Genomic DNA, 10,783 nt, shown 5'->3' on the forward strand with positions numbered 1-10,783 from the left:
CTGGGATTAGTGAAGGGACCTGAGGATCCGACCGATCTGCACAGGCCTGACAGGGCCCAGACTAGGGGTTGCCTGATGTAGCAAAGAAAACAACAGGACACCTAACTACACTTGAATTTCATGCAGGCAACGTAAAACTTTTTAGTATAAGTATATCCCATGCAATATTTAGCCTGTACTTAACAAAACACGTTGCTTATTTGAAATCAACTGCAACTTGATGTCCTGTAATTTACCTGGGAACCCTAGTGGGCACCTGACGGATGGCGGGGGGGCGGGTGGATGGTACCACACGGCCTAGGGAACCGCTCTCGGGAGGGTGGAGTCCCCGAGAGAGGAAAAGGCTGGGGTCGCTGCTTTCGTCCCGGGGCCTGTACCGCTTCTTCCCAGGAGGTAGGGGCCCTCTACCCCAGAGCTTCAGTCTCGTCCCCGCCACCCCCGTCCCTCGCGCCCCGTGGTGTCGCCCTACTAGCTCATCGATAACTCGACGCTCGGCCTTATCGACCTGTTCCGGCTCCACTAGCCGTCCTGGGCCGCGGCGGAGCGCAGAGCCGCCTGAAAGGTACGGAGGCCGCGGGACGAGGGCTGGAAGGCGACGTCCAGGGGCCGGCAGAGCGCGCCCGAGGGGCGCTGGCTCCGCGGGACAGAGTCAGGGCGGTCGGCGGAGCGCCGGGGAGCCCGAGGGTCCAGCAAGGGAGCTCCCCCACGCCGCCCCACAAGGCCCGCCGCCGGCCCACTACGCACGCGCGGCCGCCGCACTCAGGCTTCGCTCGCGGGCCGGTGCGCAGCCCTGCGCATGCGCGGCCCGCCCCTGCGGCACCGCGGCGCCCGCGGCGCGACTGCCCCCTGCCGGCCGCCGGTGGGAGGGCGTTCCGGCGGCGGCTCTCCGGGCGGGGGACGGAGCCCGCGGCTCGGAGCGCCGAGCTGTCCCTTGCCGGTTGTCACGCGTCTCCCCGAACCTCTCCGCGCCTCGGTTTTCCCCGTGTCTAAGATGGGGATGATTTCATTATTCCCCAGCACCGAGTAATCTGCTGCAACGTATTTAGGACGTAGGGTATTCCCTAAATACTGCACTCCCTGTCTCTGCTCTAGATGCTCTGATCTCTGGCCTCTGCGGGTCAGACCTACTGCCCTGTGTCGATCCGAGTCCTTTCGGCAGCCACACCATGAATACGTCTCCAGGCACAGTGGGCAGTGACCCTGTCATCTTGGCCACTGCAGGCTATGACCACACGGTGCGGTTCTGGCAGGCCCACAGCGGGATCTGTACGCGAACTGTGCAACACCAGGACTCGGTATCCTCCGCTGGGGCGATGGGGCGATGGGGCGGGTGGTGTTGGACGGGATGCCTGGTGGGAAGGACGCGGCACTGAACCCGCTGCGGTGGAGGCCTCGGAGGCCCCTGTTGGTCACCCTCCTTAACAGACCCAGCAGGTGAACGCGCTGGAGATCACACCTGACCGCACCATGATTGCAGCTGCAGGTACCCTGCTCTCCACCCCAACCCCTGATTTCTCCTAGGTCCGTGGGCACAGCCTCACTTCAGTTTGGCCTCTGCTCCTAGGTTACCAGCACATTCGCATGTATGACCTCAACTCCAATAACCCCAACCCCATCATCAGCTACGACGGGGTCAACAAGAACATTGCGTCGGTGGGCTTCCATGAGGACGGCCGCTGGATGTACACAGGCGGGGAGGACTGCACCGCCCGGATCTGGGACCTCAGGTGTGGGGTGCCAGGCGGGAGCAGCTTGCTGCCTGGGTGGGTAGGGTGAGGGCCAGGCTGGGAGACTGTCTATGCAGGTGACTTCTTGAAGGCAGATGAGGAGAGCCGGTAGGTCAGGGAGGCGGACCCACAAAGACCTCCCGGAGAAGATTCTCAGCCTGATCCCACAGGGGGCTCTGGAATGAGCTGCATCAAAGAGCAAGTCCCACCTTGACCAAGGGCCCATGCTTTAGGCCCTTTCTGAGTCACTCATTGACTTCAGGCTGTCCCGGGGAGGTCCAAGCCCCCCAAGTCTTTCCCGTGAGACAGCTCCCATCACAGACAGAGGTTAAGTGGCCAGGAAGAGGGTCTCTCAGGGAGGAGGGGGTGCCAACGGCCATGCACCACAGACGGGGTGTGTCCCCCCATCTCAAAGGTCCCGGAACCTGCAGTGTCAGCGAATCTTCCAGGTGAACGCGCCCATTAACTGTGTGTGCCTGCACCCCAACCAGGTGAAGGGGCCGCCTGGGGCTGGGCACCCTGGGGCTCTGGAGGGCAGGGTGCTTCCCGGCCTCACCTCCCCGGTGCCTCCTCAGGCAGAGCTCATTGTGGGTGACCAGAGCGGTGCCATCCACATCTGGGACTTGAAAACCGACCACAACGAGCAGCTGATCCCGGAGCCGGAGGTCTCCATCACATCCGCCCACATCGACCCCGACGCCAGCTACATGGCTGCTGTCAATAGCACTGTGAGTCCCGGGGAGGGGGTGCAGCTCGGGGCCCAGCTCTTTAGAACCCTGTTCCCTGCGGGTGGGCTCTCCCCTCTCTCCCCGAGTCCTGCTTCCCCATCCTGGGCTCCAGCTCTGACTCAGCCCCCAGAGCCAGAACCTTGGGGATCACGCCTGATGCAGCCTCTTGCTGCCGGCCATGGCCCACACAGCAGTCTGGGCCTCTCCACCTCCAGAGTCTTTCCAGTTGTCCACTTCCCTCTCTCCTCCTGGTCCCAGTTTCCCTCGTCTCTCCCGACAGTGGCTGCAGCCTCTCTGACTTCTTCCCCTGTGACATCTCCCTGTCCCAATGCAGAGCATCCTTCAACAGGAGCACCCTGACTGCCTCCTTCCTCTAGGTTAACACTGAAATGCCCCGGGCTCCTTCCCAGGGCCTCAGGACCCTGCCATTTGACCCCTGGACTCCCGTCCAGCCTCCTTTCTCCCTTTAATGTCCATTTGATCTCAGCGAATCAGTTATCCCTCGACATTCCCAAACTGTCCACTCCCAAGCCTTCGCCCTGCAGTTCCCTGTGTCTGGGTGTCCTCGTCCCATCTTGTTCTGCACATTCCAGTTGGCCAAGCGCATCCTTCAGGAAGGCCAGGCGTGGCTTCCTGCCCTCAGCCCATCAGGTGTGGCCCCTGCTTGGGGCTGGGTCTCCCAGGTGCTACCTGTCGCATGTCCCTGGCCCCCAGGTCCTTGTGCACAACCGAAGTGCTGGATGGCAGCCCCTGGGTCTAGGTCTTGCCGCTGGGTATCCTCCCCCGCCTGTCCGACTGGAGGGCCCGGCCTCCCATGACTGCCCTCTTCCCCCGCAGGGGAACTGCTATGTCTGGAACCTGACTGGAGGCATTGGCGATGAGGTGACACAGCTCATCCCCAAGACTAAGATCCCGGCGCACACCCGCTATGCCCTGCAGTGCCGCTTCAGCCCCGATTCCACGTGTGTGCAGGGCCGGGGGGCAGGAGGCGGTGTGCCTGGGGCTGGGGGCCTGATGCGTTGGGGTCTGCTTGGAGGGCAGCATGGGTGTGCGGGATGGGAGCGGCTGTTGATGGCACACCTGCTGCGCTCACCCCCGCCCCCAGGCTCCTCGCCACCTGCTCGGCTGACCAGACGTGCAAGATCTGGAGGACGTCCAACTTCTCCCTGATGACCGAGCTGAGCATCAAGAGCAGCAACCCCGGAGAGTCGTCCCGGGGCTGGATGTGGGGCTGTGCCTTCTCGGGGGACTCGCAGTACATCGTCACCGGTGGGCCCCGCCGCCCTGCCCCCCGCCCCGCTGGCCAGGCCTGGGGCTGCTCCCCGAATCCCATCCGTGCTCTCCCTCCCTCCCTGCAGCTTCCTCTGACAACCTGGCCCGGCTCTGGTGCGTGGAGACAGGCGAGATCAAGAGAGAGTACGGCGGCCACCAGAAAGCCGTCGTGTGCTTGGCCTTCAATGACAGCGTGCTGGGCTAGCTTTGTCCCTGGGCACTGCAGGCAGCCGTCCAGGTGGCACCAGCCAGGTGTGTCTGTCCAGCTGCTCAGGTCAGAGTGACACCCATGGGCTGGCCACTTCATTGGAGGCTCGCCAGACTGGACTGAGCAACCCTGGCTCCCCAGCTAGGCCGGTCCACTCTGGGACTTTCTCAGCCCTGGCTGCTTATGTGGACGCAGCAGGGCTCTTTCCTTCAGAAACTCTGGACCCACAGGGCCTAGAGCCGCCGAGGGAATCCGAGGCTGGTGCTCACCCCCAGCCGGGGCCTCCCTCGGCCCCTCCCTGGCCCTGTTTTGCGTCCCCAAGGCCACAGAGAACACTGTCACGGCCAGGTGGAGTGGTTTATTATCCCCGCCCGCCCTCCGTGGACTGGTGACAGGGTCGGCCAGGTGGCTGGCCTGTGTGGCCAGGCTGGGGCTCAGTCTGGGAGGTAATAAAAGCAGACCGACACACAGATGTTGTTCGGGAAGCAGATGTCGATACATAGGTAGATCAGCCGCTGCCTCTGGGACCCTGGAGGAGGGGTCTCTATGAACCCCACAGGACCCTTCCCCATCTGCCCCGAGACTGTCCTGCGGGAGCCCAGGCCCCTCCGCACAGCCTGCCCTGACTTACCCTCTGCGCGTCGGGCCCAGTAAATGGGGGTCTTGGCACAAAGGTGCCGCACAGGAGCCCCGACCTGGGCAGGGTCCACCTCTTGGCTCCCAAGCACTGCCAGCAGCTCCTGGGCGTAGTGGGTGTCCTGGCTGGGGCTTCGCGTTGCCTGGAGCTGCGGAGAAGGTCGCTCGCACTGACCCCGGGTGGGTGGGGCCCATGCACGCCAGGACATGCCGGCGGCATGCCAGCCCTGCCCCAGCTCTTGTCAGCAGCCTCATCCACAGGAAGACAGAGCTTCTGTTCCCCTGAAACTGGAGCCCCAGCCCGCCCCGGGCCCAGGCTGCACACAGGACCCTTTGTCTGGCCCCTGGCCGGAGGCTCCTCACCTGAGAGGTGTTCACCATCAGCTGCAGAGCCTCACGGTCTCGGGGTTCCATCAGGCGCAGGAAGCAGGCCCGGTGTTCTGAGGGCCGGTAACAGACGCAGCCCTGGGCAGGCAGGCGGGTGAGGCAGGGCCACCTGAACACCCCACCCCGCCCCGCCCTGCCAGGCCACTCACGCTCTGCCCATCGAATAGCACTGCCCAGCTGTGGTTGCTCTGGGCTGGAGTCACCCGGATGGTTGCCACGTTCTGGGCCACGTCCACCTGCTCGGTTTGGTTGGACCAGGGCATGCCCGGGCTCGGGAGGCTCAGGCGGAGCGTCTGCAGCGGGGGCTGAGTGGGAGGCTGGAGGTCGCTGGCCAGGCTGGGGCTGCCCCAACATGCCCCCAGCCCCGCTGCGGGGCTCTGACCCACCACCCTTCCGGGTTTCTGATGTCTGTTTCCTGCCCTGGCCCCACTGGAGGGCTGGGTGGGGCTGGTCTCTCCTCCCCCTCCCGACTGTCTGAGCCTCTGCCTGGGTCCTGAGAAGGGGCTCACCTGGGAAGGGCTGTGGCTGAAACCAAGGAGCCCTCCAGCCACAGCAGCCGTGGTGGCCAGCGCCAGCAGCAGCAGCAGGCCGGGAGCTCTCCAGCGCCCACGGCAGGGCTTGGTCTCCACCTGGAGGCACATTGGAGTCAGTGGGCCCCGAGTGGAGGCCGGCAGCCGTGGGCTCAGGGGAGGCAGAGGCTGAGGAATTTCAGGAGACAGATGGTCCTCCTGCCCTCCTGGGCAGCCCGGGGCCTCTGTCCCCACAAGGGCGCGGGTGGGGGAGCGCTCACCCTCACAGGCGTGGGGCGCTCAGCCCAGCGGCTCCCCTGCTCCATGCTGCAGCCAGGGGACAATGCAAGATTGTCTGCTGCTCCAGAGCCGGCTGGGAAACCTCAGGACGCCTCCGATGAGCCAGTCCTGGCCCCCTCCCCGCCTGACCCCCCTGCTTCCTCCCCAGCCCAGCCACCTGATATCCGGGTCAGAGACGGGACGCCTGGAGGGGCTGCTCATCGCTGCCCAGCTCTCCTGACGCCTGGTCTGCGCAGACCAGAGCCTGGGAGCTGGGAGCACAGGAGCCATTGTGGAAGTGGAGGCCCAGTGGCTGGTGCAGAGGGCAGCCCAGGTTGCCCAGGACCTTATAATACGAAGTCTGGTTGGGGGCTGATTTCATTTTCCTGTGGACGCCTGTTCTGTCTCTCAGGTTACTTCTACACTCTGGGCGCAGGGCCTGGCATGCAGCAGGCATTGGCAAGTGCACTTCCCTTTCCTCCCATGCACCCCAGCTGCTTCCCAGTCCCCACCAATGCAGGGCAGCCCTCAGGTGCATGCCCAAGACCAGGGCAGCTTCTAGGAGCTTCACTGCTGGGGGGGCAGCCTCCTAGGACCGCCTGCATACTGCAGGATGGTGAGGCCAGCCTTGTGCACACAGACCCTTGCCTGGCCCAGCATGGCTGTCCCCAAGTGACCTGTGCCGTGCGTTTCCAGCTGTTTGGGGCTATGGATCCCAACACCCAGTAGCTCCCAGCACTGGCAGGTTTCAGGAAGTGTGTGTCCTTCACAAGCTTCACCCCATGACCTCTTCCTTCTCTTGGTTATTGTTTGTGTGCCTTGTTTTCCCTGATTCTTCAAAACCTGCCTCTGCAGTGGGCCTCAGATGGGGCGGAGTTTCTATGCTCAGAGTCCCAAATCAAATTGGGAGTCCCAGAATGGCCTTGTCCTGAGGGTACACCCTCCCGCTCCCTGGCCGCCCAGCTGTGGCGAGACAGCTGCACCCTCCATGCAGAGGCTGCTGTCCAGGCAAAAGCAAGGAACACCAGAGTCAGCTGCGGTCGAGAGTTTAATACACCTTTGGGTTCACACAGTGCAACAGGGGTAGGGGGACAGGATGCACAGGCTCCTGGGCCACTGCCCAGCCGAAGAGGGAGGTGTCGCCGGCTGCCGCATCTGCCACGTGCTCCTGGTGTGGGTGACAACGCCCTGACAGGCCTGCTCAATATCCAGACCCACCTTGAGCTGACCTCGCAGAGCCAACGTCAGCACCACCAACCTCACAGGTGCCGCTGCCCTCGCGTTGCCCCTGGCAGAGTCTGAACCCCAGACGCTCAGGCCTGGGAGGAGCCAAGGCTCAGGACACGCTTTATTGCTCTGAGAACTCTTAGAGGGTGGGTGAAGGAGCACGGTGATCTTGAGGCTAGGAGAGAACCATGGGCTCTGAGCAGAAGCCGCTAGGTGTGGGGCGAGGCACCAGGAAGCAGTCGGCCAAAAGGAACAGCTTCCCAGGCCCTCCCCTACATGTGCAGCCAGAGGCCCATCCTCAAAGGTCAGCAACTCAGGGAGCAGGCAGAAAAGGCCATGGCCCCCTGCCAAGAATCCTTGGCTAGCCAGTGGACCCAGCCAGTCCTCCAGCTGACAACTGACAAGGGACATCAGGGTTAAAACAGGTGGCCTCAGGGACCACTGGCATATGACACCTATCCCAACCAAGCGTCTGGGAAGACAGAGATTCAATTCCTGTTTTGGGGGACACCTCTTTCCTCCCCTACCCAGAAGGAGCCTTGGGTGACAGGCATTTGGCCAGCACATGCCTTTGGCCCAACTGCTGGCTGCGGGGCACGCAGACTTCTTCAGTGGGATTTTCCCTATAAGACAGAGCACAGCTATTAATCATACGCTTATGCTTCAAGTCCACCACCTGACAAAGTTGTTAGAAAGCTAAAAAACAAAAACTTTTGGTACCAATGCTGCTCTGAGCTCCCTGAACGGCAGGCCTGAGTTCAACGACGGCATTTATGCCCTCCTGGCTGCTCGCCAAGCAACAGGCTCAGTCCAGACCCCCTGGGTTTACATGCACGTTTGGAAAGGATGAGGCTCAGCCGGGCTGAGTTTACAGAAGTGCACAACTGCATGAGGGTGGCAGCCCTGGTCTCTAAAACGGAACAGACACTCAGTTGTGACATCGGAGTGGTTTTGAAGGAAGTGTTGGGTGGTGAGGGCAGCACCCCAGACCCCACAGACAGGGAGGCTCCACCCGAGAGCAGCCCTTTCCTTCGCTCCCACCCTGCAGGTGAAGACCTGAGGCGGTAGCAGGTTCCTCTGAGGACGACACTGATGGGACCCTGGCTTGGTTTGCACAAGTTGCTCACAACAGTGGAAATGATCAGCTCCTCCTCCCCACTAATTCCTGAAACTTTCAATAAATACATGACACCCCTAGACCCACCTCAGTCCCACCAGTAGGCCCTGAGGTTACCTGAATCCTGGACATACACTGAACCCAACAGCAAGGCCCACTGGCACCTAAGGCCCAGGATCCCCACAATGCCCTCCAAGCTAAAAAGTGCATCTTAAAATATAAGCATCTGTAAACAAAGTCGCCCCCCAAACGTCTACTTACAAGGTTAACAACTAGCGCCTCTGCTTAACTCCAAGTAAGCAAACTTGAAGCCACCTAGCTGAGCGATGCTGAAGCCCCACCTATTAATTTGGGTAACTGATTTTCAATTTTTTTTTTTTATTCTGGAGATTAAAGACACTAAATCTTTAACCTTGAAGGGCAGGCAAAAGGTCGGCTATGCTGTCAACATAGAAGTCAGGGACCATTTTCTTCTTAGCCATGCAGTCACTTTCCTGATTACTTTTCACGTCCCGTAGACTGGAGACGCCCGTGAGGGTCAGGATGGTCTTCAGACCACAGGTCACGCCCAGCAGGATGTCTGTGTCCAGGCGGTCGCCCACCATGACGGTGCGCTCTGGGTGGATGCCGTACTCCTGGGACACGCAGTCGAAGATGAAGCGGCTGGGCTTCCCTATGATGTCGGCTTGGCGCTGGGCGGCCATCTCCACGGCTCGGACCAGACAGCCGGTACCTGCGGGGGCGGAGAGGAAGGGGAGTCGTGCCGGGGGTCAGAGGCCGGTAGGGGCTCGCTGCCCGCCCTCCAGCCTCCCTCCACCCGGGGCGCACGGACCCGCGATGAAACGGCCGTTCTCCAGGGGGAGTCGGTTGTCCATGTTGGTGCCCACAAGCAGGCAGTCGGGCTGTTGCAGGTAGCGCACAGCCTTGGTGAGCTTCATGTAGCTGAAGTGCGGATCGAAGCCCACCACGACGGCCCGCACATCGGGCTCCAGGGGCGCGTCCAGCCAGGCGCCGGGGCCTTCGCCCGGCAGCGGCTCGGGCCCCACGCCCACGCAGGAGATGCCCACGGCCTCCAGCTCGGCGGCCAGGGCCACGCTGCCCAGCACGTAGGCCTTGGGGGCCGGCGGGCCGACCAGGCGCTGGCGCAGGTAGAGCGCGGTGCAATAGGCCGTGCCGAAGACCTCGCGGCCGGCGTCGGGCCCCGTCGGGCCGCCGAAGCCCAGGCACCGCAGCTTTTCGGCATAGGCCTTGCGGGTCTTGCTGCTGTTGTTGGTGATGAAGCCGAGGCGCTTGCCGCGGGCCCGCAGCGCCGTCAGGGTCTCAGGCGCGCCGGGCACTGCCGTCTCGCCGCGCCACAGCACGCCGTCGCAGTCGAACAGCAGCGTGTCCACGTCGGCCAGCAGCGCCTGGGCCCGCTCGGCGTTCAGCCGCACGCAGCGGCCGTCGTCACCGCCGGCCTCCGCCTCTGCCATGGCCACCCGCCGCCGACGCCGCCACCGGCCGCCGACGCCGCCGCCGCCGCAGCCGCCACCGGCCGCCCGCTCTTCCTCGCAGCCGCCTGCTGCCGGGCCCGCCCCGCCCCCGGCGCGCTCATAGGCCCCGCGCCTCGCGCGTGCGGCCCATTGGGCCCCGCCTGCGCCAATCCGCCCCCGCCTCCCGCGGGCTGCGGAAGCGCCGGGCCAACCGTCGCGGTCCGCCGCAGGAAGGCGGACAGCCATTGGCTGGAGTGCCCTAGGCGCCGCGGTGATTGGCTGGCGGGGAGCCAACCGGCATTCTGCGTGGAGCGCTCACTGCGGAAATTCGGCCGAGGAGCCGGAGCGCCGGCGCAGGACGTAAGGCTGCTGTTCATTGGCTGCTACGGGACAGCTCGCCCATTGGAGGCGCTTGGTCAGCCTAGGTGACGGAGGCCTTTAATCGAGTGACCCTCGCGCCGGGCCGGCTGTGATTGGCTGGCTTGTCTCGAATCTTGCGGGCGGGGTCTCCGCGGGATTGCGGCGGGAGGGGGCCGCTGTCCCCTTTGGGCCAGAGTCACGTCCGCACCTTTGCCGGTTCGGCGCCGGGCGGTGCCGTGGACGCAGTGTCTGCGCGTTGGCCAATTATGGCCTTTCCTGAGAGGCAGGCCCGGGCTCCTTCTTAACAAGACTTGCGTTCTCGTTTGCAGGCCTTTGCAGAATCGCTTTCCCTGTGCTTGGTGGTCATGTGGACGAGTAATTACAGGGCAGTGGAATCAGGGTCTAAGAGAAGGACGTTAGTGCCTAGAACACAGCACTCAGTAACTGGTCGCTCTCATTATTACGTATTACTAACTTTTATGGAGGCGTAAAACATACAGAAGATCAATCCTGAATATTCGTTGGAAGGACTGTTGCTCAAGCTGATGCTCCAAAACTTTGGCCACCTGATGAGAAGAGCTGATTCATTGGAAAAGACTCTGGTGCTGGGAAAGATTGAGGGCAGGACGAGAAGGGGACGACAGAAGATGAGGTGGGTAGATGGCATCACCGACTCAGTGGATGTGAATTTGAGCAAATTCTAGGACACAGTGAAGGACAGGGAAACCTGGCGTGCTGCAGTCCATGGGGTTGCAAAGAGTCGGACACACACAAAACATAAAGTCTATAAACCTTAAGTGTGCAGTCTGATAGGATTTTAAAGAGTTGGACACAACTGGGCGACTGAACAACAGGCCTGTG

General features: G+C 62.6%; 3 protein-coding genes across 4 annotated transcripts; 1 reads left to right on the forward strand and 2 right to left on the reverse strand.

The window, feature by feature from the left end:
• The first annotated feature begins 444 nt into the window (after positions 1 to 444).
• Positions 445 to 4,405, forward strand: MLST8 (MTOR associated protein, LST8 homolog). Of its 2 annotated transcripts, XM_043915956.1 has the most exons (9): positions 445 to 562; positions 1,093 to 1,295; positions 1,432 to 1,483; positions 1,565 to 1,727; positions 2,143 to 2,218; positions 2,303 to 2,455; positions 3,293 to 3,417; positions 3,561 to 3,724; positions 3,814 to 4,405. In XM_043915956.1, exons 2-9 carry the CDS (start codon positions 1,167 to 1,169, stop codon positions 3,930 to 3,932), a joined length of 981 nt encoding a protein of 326 aa, XP_043771891.1. In that variant the 5' UTR covers positions 445 to 562; positions 1,093 to 1,166; the 3' UTR covers positions 3,933 to 4,405. The 2 variants fall into 2 exon arrangements, with proteins under 2 accessions (XP_043771891.1, XP_043771892.1); XM_043915957.1 differs by lacking the exon at positions 445 to 562 and having other exon boundaries at positions 1,089 to 1,295.
• On the reverse strand, positions 4,328 to 6,653 carry BRICD5 (BRICHOS domain containing 5). The gene is made up of 6 exons (XM_043915959.1): positions 5,749 to 6,653; positions 5,468 to 5,587; positions 5,108 to 5,263; positions 4,935 to 5,036; positions 4,567 to 4,720; positions 4,328 to 4,464 (listed from the first exon to the last, which is right to left on the reverse strand). The coding sequence occupies exons 1-6, from the start codon at positions 5,791 to 5,793 to the stop codon at positions 4,370 to 4,372; spliced, it is 672 nt and encodes a 223-aa protein (XP_043771894.1). The 5' UTR covers positions 5,794 to 6,653; the 3' UTR covers positions 4,328 to 4,369.
• Positions 6,654 to 6,776: 123 nt separating this feature from the next.
• LOC122702293 (phosphoglycolate phosphatase) lies at positions 6,777 to 9,674 on the reverse strand. The gene is made up of 2 exons (XM_043915958.1): positions 8,923 to 9,674; positions 6,777 to 8,823 (listed from the first exon to the last, which is right to left on the reverse strand). The coding sequence occupies exons 1-2, from the start codon at positions 9,560 to 9,562 to the stop codon at positions 8,498 to 8,500; spliced, it is 966 nt and encodes a 321-aa protein (XP_043771893.1). The 5' UTR covers positions 9,563 to 9,674; the 3' UTR covers positions 6,777 to 8,497.
• Between the last annotated feature and the right edge of the window lie 1,109 nt (positions 9,675 to 10,783).

The sequence above is a fragment of the Cervus elaphus genome, chromosome 10 (assembly GCF_910594005.1).
Source record: "Cervus elaphus chromosome 10, mCerEla1.1, whole genome shotgun sequence".
In the NCBI taxonomy this organism is placed as follows: Eukaryota; Metazoa; Chordata; class Mammalia; order Artiodactyla; family Cervidae; genus Cervus; species Cervus elaphus.

What these genes read in the sequence shown, in the direction of transcription:
- MLST8 (XM_043915956.1), top strand. Translation starts at nt 1,167, where the DNA reads ATGAATACGTCTCCAGGCACAGTGGGCAGTGACCCTGTCATCTTGGCC. An exon ending in CACCATGATTGCAGCTGCAG is followed by an intron (nt 1,484 to 1,564) that starts GTACCCTGCTCT and finishes CTCTGCTCCTAG; the next exon opens with GTTACCAGCACATTCGCATG. An exon ending in CGCTTCAGCCCCGATTCCAC is followed by an intron (nt 3,418 to 3,560) that starts GTGTGTGCAGGG and finishes CCCCGCCCCCAG; the next exon opens with GCTCCTCGCCACCTGCTCGG.
- LOC122702293 (XM_043915958.1), bottom strand. Translation starts at nt 9,562, where the DNA reads ATGGCAGAGGCGGAGGCCGGCGGTGACGACGGCCGCTGCGTGCGGCTG. An exon ending in GAACGGCCGTTTCATCGCGG is followed by an intron (nt 8,824 to 8,922) that starts GTCCGTGCGCCC and finishes CCGCCCCCGCAG; the next exon opens with GTACCGGCTGTCTGGTCCGA.
- BRICD5 (XM_043915959.1), bottom strand. Translation starts at nt 5,793, where the DNA reads ATGGAGCAGGGGAGCCGCTGGGCTGAGCGCCCCACGCCTGTGAGG. An exon ending in TGATGGTGAACACCTCTCAG is followed by an intron (nt 4,721 to 4,934) that starts GTGAGGAGCCTC and finishes CCTTCTCCGCAG; the next exon opens with CTCCAGGCAACGCGAAGCCC. An exon ending in CTGGGCCCGACGCGCAGAGG is followed by an intron (nt 4,465 to 4,566) that starts GTAAGTCAGGGC and finishes CCCCTCCTCCAG; the next exon opens with GGTCCCAGAGGCAGCGGCTG.